This window comes from Apium graveolens, chromosome 2 (assembly GCF_009905375.1).
Source record: "Apium graveolens cultivar Ventura chromosome 2, ASM990537v1, whole genome shotgun sequence".
Taxonomy (NCBI): domain Eukaryota; kingdom Viridiplantae; phylum Streptophyta; class Magnoliopsida; order Apiales; family Apiaceae; genus Apium; species Apium graveolens.
The window spans coordinates 201,984,221-202,004,566 of record NC_133648.1 but is presented as its reverse complement, the minus strand read 5'-3'; the positions used below and the strand labels follow the sequence as shown (position 1 = coordinate 202,004,566).

General features: G+C 34.6%; 1 protein-coding gene across 1 annotated transcript; it reads right to left on the bottom strand.

Moving 5' to 3' along the window:
• Window positions 1–849: 849 nt before the first annotated feature.
• LOC141708066 (LRR repeats and ubiquitin-like domain-containing protein At2g30105) lies at window positions 850–5,908 on the bottom strand. Its single transcript, XM_074511537.1, has 10 exons — window positions 5,641–5,908; window positions 5,467–5,561; window positions 5,202–5,354; window positions 4,297–4,407; window positions 4,090–4,190; window positions 2,905–3,042; window positions 2,540–2,588; window positions 2,341–2,406; window positions 1,289–1,408; window positions 850–1,210 (listed from the first exon to the last, which is right to left on the bottom strand). Exons 1-10 carry the CDS (start codon window positions 5,813–5,815, stop codon window positions 1,100–1,102), a joined length of 1,119 nt encoding a protein of 372 aa, XP_074367638.1. The 5' UTR covers window positions 5,816–5,908; the 3' UTR covers window positions 850–1,099.
• Between the last annotated feature and the right edge of the window lie 14,438 nt (window positions 5,909–20,346).

Sequence of the window (20,346 nt, the reverse complement as noted above, 5' to 3'; positions counted from 1 at the left end):
GTGGTGGGAAAGACCACATATCTCCTGGTACAAAATTAGTGCGACTTGTGCAGTAGAAATTTCCGAAACACGTAAATTTTTGTCTTGTGTGATTGTCGTTTATTTTTATGTTCTTATTTATTGGATTTGGGTTTTTACTTTCGTTGTTGTATACTATCAATGCATCTCTTGGAGATGCTCGTTTATTTTTATGTTCTTATTTATTCGATTTGGGTTTTTACTTTCGTTGTTGTATACTATCAATGCATCTCTTGGAGATGCTCTAAGGATATATAATAGTAATAATAATCCAGCAGACCAGAAAAATTGTCAAGCATCTCCGTTGATCCAGAATCTTAAAGAACATGCCGTCAAACCAAATAATTTTAAAAACTCTAAAACCTAGAACGCACTTGTTAGATTCTAAATCTACTCCAATTTAAGAAAGTTGGGTCAAAACAAACAACCAACTAAATCCACCAAAGTTGAAGACTGTTAAAAAACTCACAAGAAAAGTGTTGAGGCAGGCCGTACATGATTATTAAGAACTACAATTACTAGTGTTATGTTCATATTATTAGCAAACTTTACATCAATGTTTCGTACATTTAACTTCTGCAACATCTCATTTCATTCTAGCCAACCAAGCACAACACGATCCATTCACTTTCTCGGGTAAATATATCATGCTATCAATCAACTGCTTCTCACTTCTTTTGCTTTGCCTCTCCGCTCTGTCGATTTTATAATGTGTTGTATACGCCAACATCCTGGAGGGGCTGGATGAAAATGTACTCGCTTCAGCCTCCCTAAAATATCTGAGCATGAATATTCATGAATTATCATAGATAGAGCTACTGGATATTAATTAACCCAATACGAACATAATATACATAATCAGCAATATAAGTGGAGAAAGCTTGATAACTATGTACCAACTCAAAGTTGGGCCATTAAGGTATGGTGCTATGGTAGTACATACTACATACATTCAAAATAGTCTGTGAAAGTTGTATGGAAAGGAAATTTATACACTGGAAAAGACCAGCCATCAAAAAGAAATTTTCCTTTGATGTCTAAATGCAGCATCAAGTAGTTGAGAGGTAGGGCCTGTCGCCTCTCAACTTTTATCAGCTCCTTCATCAAAAGCAGCAGAGTTTCCAGCTCGAGAATCCAGTTGCTTCTGAACTTTCAGACGGCGTCGCTCATCAAAACTGTCCCAACCTTCAAACTGCAGAAGGATAACATAAGAACTTTTCTTCAAAATACATTAATTGGATTTTTAGAGACTATAATTATAACTACAAACCTGGCGGAGAAGATCCATTGTTATTTCAGTGCCATGTAGCTCCAGAGTTGACAGCCGAGTGCACAGTTTCAGCAACGTAGTAGGAAGACACTTCAACCCATTGTGGTTTAGATACAAAGCCTGGAAAGAGTATAGGTTCAATTGAAGTTAGATTGTAATGATAAGCCTATGATATATGTAACAGAACTAAAAGAAAGGTCCCAAGTCTTGTGTCTGTCAGATTTCATCCTACATAATGGCAATATTATAGGTAACACATTGCTATAAACATGCTACATGGTTTTGTCAAGCATAATATATATTTTAAACTCCTGTAATGCTGTTTAAAAGTGAGAAATTGTCTTTTTTGGCAGAATTCAATATTTAAATGCCCAAAATAACACAAACCATAATTATGGCCCTTACGGGCAAAGATAACGCAAGATTGCAGCTTACCACATTAAGCTTGCTTAAACGCAAGCCAAGTTGGCGTTGGACTGTATACGAGTTTTCATGTTTCGTTTTCTACTTCTTTTTTAGATAATGCATATCAACTTGCATTTAAAAAAACAGAAAAAAAAACAGTATAAATGCAAAATAAAGTTACGTTTTTTATAAACACATCTTAAAGTTGTGTTTTTGCGCGCCATAAAAGGCCATTTTTCTGATATGTGATGTTTGGTCATTTTTTTTCGAATCGTGGCAAAAAGGGCCAACACCCATTTAAAGTACATCTTTTCAAATTTGAAATAGTCAATACATTAATCTAAAATGTACTGAACTTTCTTCGATTTGATTTACCCAGCACCAGATTCAAAAAGATAAAATATATAAAATAATCAACACAGGAGCATAAACAATACAAATATAAAATATATAAAAGCAGAAACAACCAGAGATACCCTTTTTCATGTACTGGGGCTCGAAAATAAAGGTAAGTAAAAACTTTATAAAGCAGTACAGCCTGTAGATATTACCACCGTATTGGATTGCCTAATGTAGAAAGATAGGAACAGGTAACATGACCAAGACGAGAACAAAAACTTAATGATTTGAAGATAAAGACAAAGTACCTTCAGATTCTGTAGTTTGCTAATTGTCTCTGGCAAGTCCACAAGCAAATTTGATGAAAGATCAACCTGCAGAACATCAAAAAACGAAGTTAACACTTGACCAGAATAGGAAAAATAACAAAGTTATCACACACACACACACACAACACATATACATGAGAGGGGAGAGAGAGGAATAGAGCGGGAGGGGGGTTATTACCTCAAAGAGAGAAACGCAGCTTCCTATACTTGATGGAAGAGTAATAATTCTACACAATGCAAGCAATAAGAATATTCAAACAAACATGCCTGAATTGGTGAATTCTATATGTAAACTAGGTCATTTGTCCACGATTATTGTCACTGTGCTTTTCCCTTAAAAAATCTAGTAGATTGTGGAGTTTAAAACTTTGGTAACTGGTTTACCGATTTCACAGGTAAATGAGAAAATAAATTTAAAATACAAATACATGCATTTGGTTAGCAGTCATTCATAAGAACCATATGCATGTATAGGAAAATGAAACAAATTTAGACAAAAAAAAGTTGAAACAGGGGAGTGGAAAATTTATGCGTCCATGTTACCTATTATTGTTGGCTTTCAGAACCTGAAGATTAGTTAAAAATCCTATTTCACTGGGGAGGCAAGTCAACTCATTGTTTGCTACATGAAGATGAGTTAAGCCTGTTAAAAGACCCAATGTAGATGGCAAGCTTTTCAACCTGCAGAAATCACGAGAAGGTTATTCAATAAAACATAAATTATGCAGTACCCTTTAAACAATCTACCACTGCATATTTACAATAAGAGGGAGGGAGGGAGAGAGGGAGGGAGGGAGAGAGAGAGCGAGAGAGAGATTTGACATTGTCATAATTCTAGGTTAATTATAAGGAAAGTATCTGATATTTTACAGTGTTGTGAAAAGCGCATTAAGCGGACGCTTAAGCGGGATCGGAGATAAAAGCGTCTGGATTAGTGCAAAATCGGATAATTAAGCATTTAGTAAAGTTTAAGCGGATTTAAGCGGGTTTAAGCGGCTTTAAGCGGAATTAAACGAATTTTGATCGTTTAAGCGGTTTTTGACCAAATTAAATGGGGATTAAAAATTAATTAGAAAAAGAAAAATATTATTTTTTAAAGAGGTGTAATTTGATATTTTTAAATATCACTTGTATTTTTTAGTTAATTATGACTTTGTGAAAGATCATTTTATTGGTTTATTATAATATGTGGATGTTATCTATTTATTCAAAAAAATATTTAGTATTTTTAATATATATACATATATTTATTTATTTATAATCCGATTAATGGCCCGCTTTTAAAACCGCTTAAGCGTCCGCTTTAGCGCTTAAGCGCTAGAAGGTGACCTCACCGCTTAGGTCCGATTTGTGCTTTTTACAGCACTGATATTTTATAAGACACCCTAAAAGTGGCCTCGATTTGTGTTGCTGCTACTTTCATCTAATTTTAACATATGGAAGTCGTATTTATATCTGAATAGCATATATAAAACAGAAGTGGCAGAACATGAATAACAAATTACTACTTATATGCTCTCTCTCTCTCCCCCTCCCCCTCTCTCCCTCCTCTATCCGTCCCCCCCCCCTCTCTCTCCGTCTTGTCACATATGTTTGTAATTTAGTGTTGTGTGTGCTCATGAGACACCGTGCAGAGCAAAAACATTAGTATCACAGTTGACAGTATGTATACCAAAAAAAAATGGAAAAGATTGGTCAGCATAGCAAAAAACAGAAGGATACACTTACTGATTATGGCTTAATGACAATGCAGTTAAAGACTTTAATTGAGCTAATGATTCCCAGCTTAGTTGATCATCAGATATGTTGTTGTCATTTAGGATCAGTTTCTGTCAAAATCCAATAAAGAGTAAAACATTCCTTTTCAGAAGTCCAATGATAATTTACATATTATAATATAAGCAATGTAGTGGAAGATAAGAGAGCTCTGCCTACTTGCAATGAAGTCAGATGAATGATAGTACATGGTACTTCTAGAATAGAGTTGTGGCTGAGATCAAGAATTCTTGCAGAGTCTCCACAATTCCAGACTTCTTGAGGTATGATCTTTCATGTTCAAATAAACAGTACAGATAACAAAAAAAATTATCAAAAAACCACTATTTAAATGTCAAAGGGTGAGTACTCTCCAACTTGATGTATAATCATAAGTCAGTAGTATAGTACATTACTTTTTTGTATTTTTTTATTCTAATTAACTCCTTTGAACAATTCTTCCTCATAGTGCAAATGTGCAATTCTTATTCATTATTTGTATCAGTGACATAAGCATATCATTGACTACGGTGACATGCTTTTAAACTAAACGCCTTGTTTTTCTCCCGATGTTTGGGTTCATAATTATATCGGATACAAAACAAAATAACCAAGCAACACCAATTATAACTTTTTAATAACATTATTTAAAAGAAAATTATAAATTATTGAGCACTTCTGCCAAACTCAAATGAAGCACTAAAAACTTGTTACATCTAATCAAGTGAGTGCTCAAAATTTTAATTCAGGCTAGTCGTGGGAACTGCAAGTCGGACTAAAAATTAGCCACATTGCTCTGGCATTGTCTGACATGGCCCAGAATCCGACTCGCTTATACAGAGACAACCTCCGACATGACAAGAGTAACCCATATATGACCTGAAATGACTCGTCTATTAAAAATATATTACGTCACGCTTAAACATTTAATTTTATCTAAATTTAGTAAACTTAACGAGACTGTTTGCGAGCACCACTAAATCCCCCAAACAGAAAAATTACTACCACTAGCAAACAAGATTTATACAAGTCCTGAAAGTGAAAGACAAAAACAACATCCAGATAAAATAAACAAATTGTTACACCTTAAGGCCGCTTTCCGACAATCCTAAAACCCCAGTTGCCATCCAACGTTGAAACTGATTCTTCTGAACAGCCATAGGCTTCCTATCTGTATTACTTTCCGGTCTTCTCCGAGACATAGGTACTTCTGTAGCTTCCTTCTTAATTGGACCATCCTATGAAAATGCAAACACCCCTTTAAGTTCTTGATGCATTTTCGATATCAACAACAAGAATTTCACAACCCAATCAACAAAAACAAAAGAAAAAAGGGACAATGAATCATACCCCTTGATGTAAACCCTGAGAGGCAATGAGCATAATCTTGGAGCCATTTTTAAGGTCTGACAATCTCAAAGTTTTTTCATCTTCCAAGACTTTCCCTTGAAGAAAACATCAAGAATCAAACAAATGTATAAGATAGATACATATCTAGACATAAAAAGGCAAAAGAGTGTTTACCGGAGAAGATGAGTTTCTGGCCACGAGGGAGAACATTGGTGAGGGGTTGAAGAAGAAACTTGAGGTCTTTAATGGTGGAATCTAAAGAAAGATTGAGGGGGATGGATCTTCCACTAAACTTGACTGTTAGTTTCATCACTTTTTCTTCATTACCGCTTGATTCATCTTTCTCCATCACCCTCACCTGCAGATTCGCATCAATAATTTGTGATGACTGACTTCAAATTAGCTTTAATAAACTCAACCAAACTAAACAAACTTTTAAGCGTTCTTTTTATAAGTTGTTCCACCCTTTCGTTTCCGCATGTATTTTAAGATTAATATGAGGTATAATTATATAATTTTTTTAAAAAAATTATTTTTCCGAATAAAAATAAAATGTTTAAATTTTTATTCAGAAAAATAAATTTTTTTAAGAAATTTAAAGAACTATACTTTCTCTTTATCTTAAAATGCATGTCGGACACTCTCACAGAAACGATAATAATTGGGAGGGACGGAGGGAATACTTATTAAACATATGAAAATGAAATATAGGGGTTACTCCAATTGAAACCAATTTAGAATATAAATTAGAAATCAAATAATTTTTTTAAAAAAACTAATTCAAAATATAACACATATGGTATGCAAATCGATCGTTAAGAGATGTAGAAAAATATAGTGAAATCGAATTTAAAAAAAAAACTTACGGTTTGACGGGAAAAATCAAATTAAAAACGGAGGAGAAAAGCTGAAATTGGGTGTGGGAGGGTGCAGAGTAGTTGGGTGGGGTGATTTAGGGGACTATTAGATTAGGTAGATCTAATGGGTTAGATTGGTTTCTAAAATCTATTTTAATTTTAGTTTGTATTTGATCATTCTCCTATATATATATGTAATAAAATGTCGGTTTGAAAGATCATATTATTTTTTAATAAGTGAATTAAAAAAAAGTTGTTTGAAGTCCTTCAGACTTTAATCTACTTTTTCAATTTAAAATTATTTTTTATGTATTATAAAGATAATAGTTTAAATCTCGTATGATGCATGGGTTCCCCTTAATATTTAAAATATTCATTTATTCCGTCGTATTTATATAAATATATAATAATTATAAATTTGTAATAAAAATTATTGGATAAAATGTGGTCATAATTGAGTAGAATAAGTATATTATATATAAGAGTTTAATAATTTAGTAGTTTAGCAGATATATAACACTATTTATTTATTTAATAATATGATAAGCTATGATTGCAGTTTAGTAGGATAGGTAGAGTTTGTCTAATATTTTACTAATTTAGTAGTTTAATGGATATATAATACTATTTATTTATTTTTTTACTAACCAAAATTGGGGGATAACTGTTGAACCAAATTATACCTCATTCCGGTTATTATAGTATAGATATAATAGATTTATTTTTTAATCTATATATTTTTCATAGATTTTTTTAATTCAAGACGTAAAGTAACCTACTAGAATTCAGGACGTAAAGAATTTAATAATATCCCACTCTTCCTTAAATGTTGTTTACCTTATTTCACGTGGTTTGCAGGCTTTTGCGTGAGCCCGTAGGATTTACCCGGTGCGCACCCAAAGGGTAGCAGCTGCAGGTTACCTACGATAAAAATAAATAAATTATAGTACAATGTATAGCGTGTAAAATTGTAATCATTGTAATCATGTCAAGGTTCAATTCTCCTCGTATATCTTTACATGATAGGCTTCATAACAACCATTCCTTTACTATACAATTAGTAATCTCATTAGACCTCATGTTTCGAGAAAAGTTTATCAAACAACTAATCTTCAATTTAACAATAAGATGTTGCCAGTTGAAGTTTGATGCACTATATGAAGCCCAGTATTTAATATATTTGTTAAAATCTTAAGATTGAAAATTCATTTTTGTTAAGCATAAATTCATGATAGTTAATGCTTTATCTTTTCATTAGTTCACTTCATATTATAATAGTAGCTCTAATGCACTATATGAAGCCCAATATTTAATATATTTGTTAAAATATTAAGATTGAAAATACATTTTGTTAAGCACTAATTCATTATAGTTAATGTTGGATCTTTTCATTGGTGCACGTCATATTATAATAGTAGCTATTTATTAATCCTCAAATTGATCATCAACATTCTGTTTGTCATCATTGGACATTTTAGGTATTGGCATTATGCACTATTGGACTTTTTAAGCATTATCAAATATTTTCAAAAATGTCAATGAATATCAAAATGTGCTTAGTATAGAGAGTATATCATAAAGTTATGACTCATGTAGATGACTATTTTTTTCCACTAACTATACCTGTTATGCATCAAAATTGAGGTAATGTACGTGTTATATGTTAGATATTGAGTACAACCAGAGGGGGTGAATGTGTTTTTTTGGATTTTTAGCCTTTTTTAAACAGTTAGGATATTTGGTGAATAAAGCAGTTTCTAATTTGCAGAGATATTGTGTTTAGCAGAAATGAAACAACAACCACAATATTTCAAATCTCACTTAATTTTTATTAATTAAGTTTGTCTTGCTACAAATTTTGTGTTCTTAAAAATATAAGAACTCGGTTTCTTCCTTGAGAGAATACAAGAAAATATGAATATGTTTGTTACCATTAAACTAAGGACCAATGCATGCTTTATACACCAGCAGCACAGGTTTACAAAACTTGCACTAAAATGTACTAAACTACATTTTAAAGCAACCTTTTTCTATTTTCATTTCTAGGTTAGCAAATCTGTGCAGAATCTTGCAGGTCTGTGACCATCCTTTGTCTAGTTAATTTGGCCCTTGATCTTGTATTCTCTCAAGTGTAGACTTTTCAATCTAGTTGATAAATCATTTGTTGACTAATAATCTTGAATATTTTACTTGACTGCATTCTGTATTTGAGAGGCATATCGAGATCTCCAGTTTGTTCTATAGAGAAGTGACATCTCGATAAATATAATATATCGAGATCTCTGAGTTCTCTATAGGCATATTTGACTTGTTGAAGTCTCTTGATCTTTGCATGTGGAATGATTTGCCGATATGTATGAGATCTCTATATGTAGAATTGACTTGTCGATATCTCTGTGATCTCTACATACATTTTGACTTGTCGATATCTCTGAGATCTCTATATAAGAAATTGACTTGTCGACATCTCCAATTCTTCACATTTTCATTTTGACTTGTCGATATCTCTGAGTTCTCTACATGCAGAAATGACTTGTCGATATCTCCAGTGAAAGAGATGTGTCCTAAATCCAATCATGTATGATGATTTAGGAATAACTTTTATGTAATCTGTTTTGATTTCATTGATATTAATAAAAGACTTGTTTTGGTTTTATTGCGGGCTTTATCTATTTAAGTGTTTAAATAAGATATACCATAGTTTAGAGTAAAGTTTTTTATGGATTATGATGAGATCATAATAATGAGACCTAAAAGATGATAACTCTAAACTTAAATATTTCCTGGTCGTAGGATTACTAACTGGTAATTAGTAATCCGCAAAGATCGGTACATACTATGCTTGCTTCATATGAAGGATGTCTGTTCTCATAGACATTTGTGTGGTGACACCTAAGCTAGTATGTAGGTGCTTATTATAGAATAAGTTCACTGAACATGACTCACACAGCTGAACAACTGATGGAGTTCACTCACGTGTCAGCAGTTGTTCACATAGTGATAGTTGTACAAGTATCCTTAGACTTGAGGTCATCATAGTCATCTTGTGTACACTGAACTATGCTTTGGTTTAGTTCTTAGTCTCCAGGGACAATTATAAGGGCTCTACTGGGTATAGGAATTTGTACACGAAGATAGTATATGATTAATAAAGGATCTACCCCTTCCAGTGAAGGAAGAGAATGTTCAATGCTGATCCACTTAGGCTAGTTCGAAAATCTCTGGCCAGAGTGAATGAAATTAGAAAGGAGTTTCTAATTTACATTAAATAGAACTAAGCATAGTGAATGGGAAAGCAAATGATTAAATAAGATAGGCTTGACACAAGTCTCATACCTTGTATTTAATCGTGACATTGCAGGGTAGAAGGAATTGATTGTATGGTAACTACTCACTGAATAGGTTCTTGGTATTCTAAACAGTGAATTCGTATTATCCGGATAGTCGCGATATGCTGAGAAGTATCCCTCACGATGTAGAATAAATATGATTAATTTATTAATTAATCATATTTAATAAATTAGAGAATTTATATAAATAATGATAAAATAGTTTTATTATTATTTATTTCTACTACCGGCTTAATATTGAACCTACAGGGTCACACCATAAAAGAGAATGATTTAATGGTGGAGGAATTAATTAATAATGGCTGGTAATTATTTATTTGTGAAATAAATAATTAATTATCGGATTTAATAATTGATTAAATGAGATTTAATTAATTCTTAATATTATTAATTAAGAATTTAATTTTGGAAATTAAATTCAGTGAGAGAATTATTTTTCTAAAGTGTTTAGAAAATGGATTAATGATTAAAAGGTGTTTTAATTATTAGTTAATTGGTTAATAAGAATAATCAATTAAAGGGTTAATAATAATAATTTTGTATGAAAAATTTTGAGCTGAAAATTTTGCCTATAAATATACTATTATAAACCCTATTTGCCTCAACCCAAATAATTAACCCTAATTCTAAAGTTGAACAAGAGGGAGGCAACTAATTCTCTCAACCTCTTCCTCCTCCATCACATTGTACTCTTGTTGGATATCGGTGGAGTGCTTCACACTTGAGGAGCAGCTGCTAGGGATTTCCGTTCATCGTTCTTGGATCGCTATTAAAGACCTCCATCTTTCCATTAACGTAAAGCTTCTTAAGGTAAACATACTGAACTACGAATTAAATAATATTTTTCGCATGGATCCTGCGGAGGGTTTCGGTTTTTTTTAAGATTTAAATTTACGTTTTCGTTGTGTTTATATGCTAAAAACCCTACAATGGTATCAGAGGTACTTGCGAAAAGTTTTTAATTCATTTATGTGTTTAACTGTTTTCGATATATGAGCATGTACGTGATTCGCCATGATTTGATGTTGATATAATATGCTTATATATGTATGGTTTTGAATATATGATATTCATGTGAGTTGTATAATCATAAGATGATTATGTAATCTGTATATATACTGATATATAAATGATTTATATTTGTTCTAATTATGAGAATCATGTTAGATACGGATTCTGAATTGGCTGCTGCAGATTTGCTGAAAACTGGGTCTGGTGTCCAATTTACGCAAACGAATACCCTATTTCATAGGTAAACGAACGTCTGAACAAAACTGATAGCTAAATCTATCAACGACTCGTCTGTAAGGCATTTGACGTCGTTTACTGCCCGTAAACAGTGATTCTTGTTTTTCTGATTTGATTCTCATTTTTCTGATTTTTGTCATATTTTTTTTTATGATTAGATCATGGATAATATGATATGTTAAGATCAGATTATGTGTTTTAACATGCTTTTATGTGTTGTATGAGCATGGTGGATGGTTATGGCCTTTCAACCTTAGTGTAATGGTTTTGGTTTTGGTTTTAAATACGACTTGCATGTCGTCAATCTTTGTAATCATAAATCTCGAATGTAACTCGAGTTATTCTTGTAAGTTCATTAGATTAGTTTTACTTTCAATCTATGTAATGTAATTGAAGACTCAAGAAGGCTATCCAATGGAGGTGATACAAAGAAGAAGACGAGGCATACAAAAAGTCTAAACAAAGAAGAAGACTTATGTAATAAGTAGTTGTATTTATTTCCATCACCATATTAGATTGACCTTGATCTTTATCATGAGCTTGATAAAGATCACATAGGATGGGACCATAAACAAACACATTTACTTTATTGCACTTTACATTTACCTGTTTATTTAATTTTATATATGAGATATATGCCTATGTTTACCATGCGATGATAGATTTAGGTGAACTTAAATCAATATAAGGCGTGCTCTAGAAAATCTAGAATAGGAATCGTTTCTTGCCTTAACAATAATATTATTAAAACAATCATGAGATTCTTGTGTTTATGAAACACGTAATTAAATATGAATTTTCAATATTGAGAGAAAGGATGATTCTGTCAAAAGCAGATTTTTATCTGTAAGAAAGGGGTATTAAGTGACGCCTCTTGACAATGCTCCCCCCGATCTGGGAATCATCTGATTATCGATTATTGATTTGAAATATTTAATTTAAAAGGAAGAATCTCTTTATAATATGATTATGATTGTAACATAATATAATCCCTCTAAAATTAAATAATATCAAGTAGTAATTGGCCAATGACACAACGGGCTTGTGTCGGTCAAAACCTTCCAACATGGTAGAAAGTAGTTCTTATTTTTAAATCATTGTCGTTTCGTGCTACAGCCGAGGGCTTTGATTTTGAAATAAGAAATACTTGTCTATTACATAAAGATGTGTACATTGAATTAGAATCTAAAGGTCGTTACGTGCTACAACCGTGGGCCATTGGAGACTGATTCAATTATACGAAATGTTGGGTTGGACTTGACTTAGAATATTGAGTTTGTCATGCTACAGCCGTGACTCAATTATTCAAGAGGCTAAAGTTTTATTAGGGAGTAACATAAGATATAATTGACAAGAGTTGTCTTCCTATTGAACATCACATGACGTTTCGTGCTACAGCCGAGGTTGTGTGATGGAATGTAGGATCCCTATTCCCACTAGCATTATGAATGCTTAATTTTCACTTAGGGGTTGTATAAATTAGATAAACTAGTGGGAACCACTTATGAATAAAGACCCGATTCATATAGTGTTTTGAAATGAAATTGAATATTTGCTAAGTGTTGTTATGTGTTCATCATTTACAGATTTACTATATACGTTATGTCTTCTGCACTATCACTCTGGAGCATACTAGATGCTCACAAGTTGACTGGTCCTAATTTTGCTGACTGGCTTCGAAACTTGAGAATTGTTCTCAGGGTTGAGAAGCTGGAATATGTGCTTGACTCACCTAAGCCTACTGAACCTGCTAGCGATGCACATAATGATGAACATGTTGTGTATCGTAAGTGGATAGATGATACAAATGTTGCTCAATGCATCATGCTAGCTTCCATGAACATTGAGCTATAGAAGCAACATGAGCATATGGATGCTCACACTATCCTTATGCATCTACAAGAGTTGTATGATGTGGCAGGGAGGACAGCTCGATATGAGATATCGAAGGAACTGTTCGGTTGTAGGATGTCTGAGGGATCATCTGTGAATGACCATGTACTTAAGATGATCAATTTGATTGAATGTCTTGGACAACTTGGTTTTGCCATGGATGGGAAGCTGAGCCAAGACTTGGTCTTGCAATCACTTCCGAGTTCGTTCTCGCAGTTTGTTGTGAACTTTCACATGAATAAGCTGGATGTCAGCCTACCTGAACTCCACAACATGTTTAAGACTGCAGAATCGAATTTCCCCCCTAAGAAGAGTTCTGTTCTTCTAATTGGTGAAGGTTCCAATCCTAAGAAAAGGAAGAAGAACCCTTCCAAGAAGAAGAAAGTAGGTGAGAAAAAGCCGGTTCCACCAAAAGCTGAAGACCCCAAGAGCAAAGCTGTTTGCTTTCACTGTAACAAGGTGGGGCACTAGAAGAGGAACTGCAAGGTTTACCTTGCGGAATTGAAGAAGAAGGGTAGTGAGACTACCGCTTCTGATTCAGGTATGTTCATGATCGAAGTTAATATGTCACTAAGTCAAATTTCTACTTGGGTATTAGATACCGCCTGTGGTTCTCATATTTGCAATTCGTTGCAGGGACTAAGGAGAAGTAGGACTCTTGAAGAAGAGGAGGTGATTCTACGGATGGGAAATGGAGCAAGAGTTGCTGCTAAAGCTGTAGGATCATTTCATTTACATATGCCTATGGGCAAGACTATTGTTCTAAATAATTATTATTTTGTTCCCTCGATTGTGAGGAATATTATTTCTATTCCATGTTAGACTTGCCTGGATTTTCGTTTGTTATTCAGAATAATAAATGTTCAATTCTTAGAGATAACGTTCTTTATGGAAGTGGTATTTTAAACAATGGTTTGTATGTATGTGACGTAGAGCATAATTTACTACAAATTGAACATACTAATATAAGAAAAAGGGATGATGAAAATCTCACTTTCTTGTGGCACTGCAGACTTGGTCATATTAGTGAAAATAGACTACGGACATTGCATAAGGAAGGGTTACTTGACCCCTTTGATTTTGAATCATATCCTACATGTAAGTCTTGTCTATTGGGTAAAATGACCAAATCTCCATTTAGTGGACATGGAGAGAGGGCTGCAGATATGCTAGGATTGGTACACACAGATGTATGCGGACCAATGTCTACGCAAGCCATGGGTGGATTTTCATACTTCACTGCTTTCATAGATGATCGATCTAGATTCAAATATGTGTATTTGATGAAACACAAGTCTGAAGCCTTTAAAAAGTTCAAAGAATACAAGTATGAAGTGGAGGAACAAACTAAACATAGTATTATAACTCTTCAAACAGATCAAGGTGGTGAATACTTGAATGGAGAGTTTCTAGCTTATCTCAAAGAAAATGGTATAGTCTCCCAGTGGACTCCTCCATATACTTCACAGTTGAATGGGGTATCTGAAAGGAGAAATCGAACTTTGTTAGACATGGTTCGGTCCATGATGAGTTATGCGAATCTTCCAGTATTCCTGTGGGGTTATACATTGGAAACCTCAGCATATTTACTGAATTAGGTGCCTTCCAAATCTGTTCCTCAAACTCCATATGAGATATGGAAAGAAAGGAAACCGAGTCTTAAACACGTTAAGATTTGGGGATGTCCAGCTTATGTCAAGAAAGTTGTCCCAGATAAGCTGGAATATCGATCTGTATGTTAGGTCACACGCACACTGTAGAGGGGGTGAATACAGTGTATAATATAATCAAATCGAACTTTAAAATCTTAAGTAACAGAAAATAAACTTTATTGAAACAATAAACTCTGTTACAGTATGGAACTGTTACCTCTCAGTGATGAACAAATATCACGAGAGCTGCTAGGGTTACAATGAATAATCTTCTCGAATATGATAACACTTATAGTGTAAACCCTATGTTTGTGTTTATATACTACACAGTTACAAGATAATCGCTAATTGATATGGAATATAATTCTGCTTCCTAAAATATATCAATCAAATATCTTTTCTTCCAAGTATTCCATTCTTCACGAAACTCCTTCTTCATGCATATCTCTTCTTATGTTTATCTTGATCTTCTTTCCTTTAATCAGCTACTGTCCTTATCTGATCGTCCTTCAGCACTTAAGTTCTGATATCTAACTTCTGATGATTATCTCCTGATAATATAAGTACTGATATCCTTAAGTCCTGACTTTTAGTATAAGTACTGATCAACGGTTAAGTACTGATTTGTCCTGTTAAGTAAGATCTGAAATCTAAACATAAATTATATTAGCCATGACATTATCAAATATATCTAACAATCTCCCCCAACTTGTAAATTAGCATAATATACAAGTTTAATAGATATTTGATGATGTCAAAAACATTAAGTACAAATGCATGAGAATTAGACTAGATAACTACAACTTACAGTCCTTAAAGCTTTACCAATATTCAACTTCTGATAACAACTTCAGTCTGTACAAATATCAGAATTTAAGCAGTTGTAGATCTTCAACTTGGCTTCATCATCTGATCTCTCTGATGTCAGGAGTTGTTCTGAGATAATTCTTCAACAAACATCTCTCAGCATATCTAAGTTCATCAATCATTCTCCTTTTGGCATCTTTAAGCTCTGCAGTATCTTCACCAATTTGAAAGATTGCAGCTCTGAGATCATTGATCTTTGCTTTTCTTATATCCTGATCCAGTCTGATCAAATAAGCTTTATCAGACTCAAGATTGAATTCAACAGCCCTGTACCGCAGAAAGGTAGTTATAATCTTAGCAGTGTTGGGCTTCATTTCAACTATATCACCATTGTGATCTCTGTACTTTGGAACGTATGTGCTGTTAGACTTAACAAAATAAAGCCTTTTCTGTCTTTGAATCTGTTCTTTCAAATAGTTTGCAGCAGTTCCTGTTATTCTGTCATCCACTTGAAGTAAGAATAGTACATGCTCCAATTCTTCAAAATACTTCAATGGAATGGCATTTTGTCTTAAATGATAAACCCTACCATCTGTCATGAAATACAACAAGATGTATTCTTTCAAGTAGGTATGGTAAACCATCTGTACAGATTCCAGTTGATTCAATCTCTCAGGAATTGCTCCAATACCTGGTTCACTCAAGGAAGTTGGATCATTGGTAGTGTTATGTATTCTTCTTTCATCAGCACTTCCCAATCCAGTTTTATCTCTTGCTTCCTTTCCAGTAACTACTCTTGCTTCAAAACCACTTGCAGTAGTCTTCAAAGGTTGAGTCTGTTTTGCTTTAGTGAATCCTGGTAAGAGTGTCTTTGGTTTTTCTTCTGATATCAAGTTAACTTGAGCTATGTCAGAGGTTATTTGCTTCTTCTGAATATCAGAACTTACAATTTCTTGACTCTGAACAACTTGAGCCATGTCAGAGGTTGTTTTAAGAACTTTTCTTGAAGTCAGAGCAAGATTATCCTTTTCATCAGTAATTTCTTCATCCTCAGTAAGCACATAAACCTTGATAGGTTCACCAACCTTTTCTTTACCCTTGGATCTTGGATCTATCTACGGTTGTGATCTATCCAATGTTGCTTCAGTATGTGTCCTTTCTTTGATCACAATGCCTTTGAGTTTTGGAAGTGGCTTTTTACCAGAAGCTTCAGATTTAGATGTGACTTTCTCTGATTTAAGCCTGGCTTCTTCTTCCATTAAACTTTCCAAGTCCATTCCTGGATTTTCCTGAAGAAATAACTGTCTTGACATTTCCTCATCAAGATATAAAAGTTCATCAGAACTTATCCTTTTACCATCAGCAGAACTTATTCTTTTCCCAGTATCAGAACTTGTCCTGTGACTTGTGATTTCAGCTTTTCTTGATATGAATCTTCTACCTTGACTATGACCTCTACCCATTCCAGGGTTTCCTTGATCATCTTTTTCATCATCCTTCCCTGTCAGTGTCTTGTCAATCTTGTATTTGGACTTAATTACTTTCTCCCCCTTTTTGGCATCACCAGGTAGTAGAAGAGAGATAAGCAATTCGACTGAGGATTGGATTTCAGTCAGTTGTGATTGCTGAGAAGCTTGATTTTTCAGAATATCATCAATCTGAGCTTGTTTATGATCTTGAGTCTTCTCAATATAAGAAATCCTGTCAAAGGTAGGTTGGAAGAACTTTTTCTTATCAATTTTCCAAACTTGTTCCTGTTTGATAAATTCTTCCTAAATCTTGTGTAGCTCTGCATGAGTAGTTGAGTGAAGACCTTATAGATGTTTAGTACTCAATGCAGTGACTCTAAGCTGGGTTTTGAAATCATCAGAATTTAACATTTCATCAGCTTTAGTCAAGTGCTCAGCAAGATGCTTTTCAGTTGGAACACATGAAACTGAGTTCCATTCCTTAGTCCACTCCTGTCCTGCAGGAGTTTCACTCCAAGGTACTGGTGCTTCTCTGGTAACAAACTTCTTAACCAGTTCAGACTTTAGAATAGTCTGTTGAGGAGCATGTCCTGAAGGACCTGCTGCATCAGCATCTGCAGTTGGAGCAGCATCACCAGTATCTCCATCATTTGCAGCATCAGAACTTAAAGAATTAGTATCTTCTGCTAAAACAACAGTGTGAGTAGCAATGGAGGCTTCATCATCCTCTAATTGTTGATCTGGTTCTAAGTTCTGATCAACAGCCATATCCTGATGCTCACCGAAAGTCTGATCATCAGCATCTTGATGCAGAGAAGGTGTTGTAGATAACTCTGGAGTTTGAACAGGATCAGGAACAGGTGTTGTTGAAGGATTAGTTGCTGTTGGATCTTCTAAGAGAATTACTTCAGGCACAACCAAGTTTTGAACATCAATATCAGCACTTGTGCCTGGATGAACAGGAGACACAGATGGTGTGTTAGCCTTTTCAGAAACAGCTTCCTTAGATGGAGTTGATGGAGAAGAAGTGACTGGAACAAATTCCTTGTCTTGTGAGATCAGAGATTCCTGATCCCCTTCCTTAGCTGCTTCCTCTTCATCATCTGAAACTGGCCTGTGTGCCCTCTATTTCTTGTATCTCTTTGTTGATTTGGATTCCTTGGGAGTTGCAGGAACTGTCATTCTTCTAAGCCTCTTGAGAAGCCAAGCTCCCCCAATTCCAGAATCCCTCTGAGAAGTCTCTTTCTCAGCTTCACTTTCAACAGGTTCTGAAGAAGGAACCTGTTCCTCAGTATCAGATTCATCTCTCAAGGCAATCCTCCTTCTCTTTTGAGGTGTATGAGGAACAGTCTTTGTCCTCTTTGGCTTGGAGGATGAAGGCTTCACAGTAGGTGCCGAGGATGAGGGTTGAACAGTCTGTGAAGTGGAGAGATAGGATTTGAGATATTTCCTGAGGGTAGATTGAGTAGAATGAGTGGTAGGTGCTGAGGATGATGGTTTTAGAGTGTTTGTTGTTGGTTGGACATCAGAGTAAACAGATCTATAAGTATCAGGATCAGCATTTACTAGGATCTATTTTACAGACTGAGGAATCTGTAATGGTCTAACCACTGATTTCTTAGTATTAGCATATACCAGGTCATTAAAGTAGCGTTTTGCAACTTTAAAAGGTGGGGTTGAGGAACTGACTAATTGAGATTCATCAGTACAAAAAGTATAAATAAGTTGACAGAATCTAGCAAAATAGACAACATTCCTATCCTCTGTCATCCTATCCCCAATAAAACCAATTTTACCAGTTGCAAAATCAAAATGAGTTTGATGTATAATAGCATACCCGATGTGCTGACTCAGAATTGGGATAGCATCAAAATTCGAACATTTGTTCCCAAAAGCTTTAGTGATGCTGTCGAAGAAGAAGCTCCATTCTCGTCTGATATGAGCCCGTTTCAACTGCCCAAGTTTTGCCAAACTCTTTTCATACCCCAAATTTGCCATTAACTCCTGAAGAGCTGATTCTTATGGAATTGAAAAGGTGCAACCTTCTGGGAGATGTAGAGCCTTGCGTATTGTACCAGGAGTAACTGCATAAGAAGAATCACCCACTTCGAAAACAATACTAGGAGTGCCATGTCTACCACCATCATCAAAGTGCCCAGTCCGCCAAAACGTCAGAACTTGTTGGCTCGAAAAGACTGAAGGCTGAGTTAATGCATACCCAATCTCACTGTGTGCAAGAAGATCTTGCACAAAATGCAATTCAGATGGAGCTTCAGCATGATCAAGAATTGCAGCATAGTTGTTTGGAACAAACTTAGCTCCATCAATGATTAAATCCTTAGGTGCCATGTGAAAAATTGAGATTTAAAAGTGCCTGTTAGGTGGTTGATAAAATGTCTGTATGAAAAACCAACATGAGAAGAAGAGAGAAAGAGAGTAAAAGCAAGTAGAGAGAAAAGGTATGAAGGAAATAAAAGATTAAAGAAATCCTCTCTCTGTCGTACTTATACTCTGAAAAAAATGTTACCGTTGGACACCTGTCAGACATGCAGTAATAGTGGATAGTTACTGGGCGCGAGAAAACAGTAATCATTACTTGCCCACTTGCCTGTTTTCAAGGAAAAACCGTCCCACTTACCCAGATATTCCATTAATCAAGGGGAAACAGTTTTAATTCAAAATTGAAACCGTTCCCACTGATTTAATTAATTTTCACTGCAACATTAATATTCTGAAAAGAAATCAAGTTAAAGTGACCAAGATAAATTATATGAGTAAGTACTGATAAAGGAAAATCAGAACTTAAATTAAAACAGAATTTATATGGTCTTCAGAATATGAATAATTATCAGGATTTATCAATGCATTATAAAATAACTTAGAGACAAAATCTTAAAACAAAAACAAATTTCATTAATATATCAAGAGAATACATTCATGAAATTGAAATTACATCAGTACTTATACAAGATTTCCCTAAGCCACTAAACCTAACGTCAACAGCCTTTGTCCTAGCTCAAGAAGCAGGGCAAGGCTGATGATGAAGAAAAACAGGAAGAAGACGAGATTAAATCATTTCTTCTTCCTACTCTCGACAAACAAAATGGCGAGTCGGATGATTCGCTCTTGCTGGCGGAGAGCTTCCAGCCTTTCCTCCTCCAATCGCTCCAGATGGCGATGGTAATCCATATAGAAGAACAGAAGGTGGGTCAGTACCTCCTGTGGGATAGAGTCCCATATCTCCTCAGGAATGGCCGTGACGTACCATTCCTGCTGCCAGTCGGCACAGCTTAGCTCCATATTGAAGTTTTGGTAGTTCAAAAACATGTTGTATCTGACCATTGTATTTTTGAAAGAAAAAGTATGAAGGTAAGTTTGTGTGAAAGAATTTGATGGGAAGGCTGATGTGAAGTGGCTGCTTATATAGGCAAGAGAATGCCAGGAGACGTAAAAGTATTTAATGCTGACAGGTAGAATTAATTCTACCTCGTCTCCCCAGACTTGGAAAAAGAATAACATTCATTGGAAGGAGAAAACATGGTTGAATGCGCACAAGAAACAAGTAAAAGTGGACTGTTCAAGTACGAATACCATTAACCCTAAC